The 1084-nt window shown below is 65.0% G+C and overlaps 1 protein-coding gene across 1 annotated transcript in view; it reads right to left on the reverse strand.

Annotated features, from left to right (window-relative positions):
* Positions 1-1084, reverse strand: part of HMCN2 (hemicentin 2) — a gene marked incomplete at its 5' end in the record, with an annotated part of 182655 nt that overhangs the window by 96163 nt on the left and 85408 nt on the right. Inside the window, 2 exons of the mRNA XM_010856950.1 lie at positions 10-96; positions 780-1034. Of these exons, the coding sequence (XP_010855252.1) occupies positions 10-96; positions 780-1034 (342 nt within the window). The remainder of the gene's footprint in view (positions 1-9; positions 97-779; positions 1035-1084) is intronic.

The following is a 1084-nucleotide window of genomic DNA, read 5'->3' on the forward strand; positions in this document are numbered from 1 at the left end:
CAGCCTCACCTCTGGCAGGGCACGGCAGGCTGGCATTCTCTCCTGCTACCCTCTCCAGTAGGCCGCTGGTCTCATCAGCCCCCCAGTGTGGTGGCTCTGGTGGGAAGTGATGTAGCCACACTCACACCCCCAAACCCAAAGCCTGGCACTCCCTCCCAGGAGCCCAGGGCCTTGGGGGGAGGGAGCATTCCCTTCAGAGCCTCAGCTGGAATAAGGGGTGCAACCCCTGCACCCCAGCCCTCAGCCTCAGGGCCGAGGCGTCAGCTCAACCCCCCACCCAGGGTGGTCCATGGAACAGCCTCTAGGGCCACACACGACCACCCCGGGCTCAGGGGCTGAGCTCGGGCATCCGACCCCTCCAGCAGCAGCTTTCTGCGTAAGTTTCAGATTCATCAGAGCAAACAGGCTAGCCCCAGGGATCCAGAACTTTCTAGGCACCAGACACTTCACATGCATTCTCGCACTGACCCCTCACATATTATTAGACACATTTTATGGGGTCAGAGAAAGTAAATGACTGGCCGATGGTTGTCCAGCTGGAAAGTGGGAGAAGCTGGCCTCAGGCCCAGGCGTCTGCTCTTCAATCAGCAGCCCCAGGGCGCCTGCAGCCCACCCCGAGGAAGGAACCCCGCCCCCGCAACCCGGGGCTGGTGAGAGCTGCCTGATGCGGCCTCAGGTCTTGGGGGAAGAAGCAGTCCAACAGCTCAGAAGCCCAGACTGCTGCAGGGGCTACAGAAGATGGGGGGGCCGGGGAGCTCTGTGGGTCGGGGGCCACTCACCCAGCACCCTGAGATCCAGCTCCCAGGCGTCTACCCCAGCGCTGCTGGACGCCTCGCAGCGGTACGTCCCGGCGTGGGAGGTTTGGATGGCCGCAAAGTGGACGGAGCCCTCGGGCCCCTCTCCCCGCAGGGCCACCCCATCCTTGGACCAGGTCACCCGGGGCTCTGGGCTGCCCTCAGCCACACAGTTCAGGTCCACGGCTTCTCCCACTAGCACCTTCAGGACCCGCGGGCCCGGCTGCACCTGGGGGGGCACTGACAGGGCCATGGGGAGGGGGGTCAGGGCAGGGGCTCGGGGTGGGGGG

The sequence above is a fragment of the Bison bison genome, unplaced genomic scaffold (genome assembly GCF_000754665.1).
Source record: "Bison bison bison isolate TAMUID 2011002044 unplaced genomic scaffold, Bison_UMD1.0 scf7180017864375, whole genome shotgun sequence".
Classification (NCBI taxonomy): Eukaryota; Metazoa; Chordata; class Mammalia; order Artiodactyla; family Bovidae; genus Bison; species Bison bison.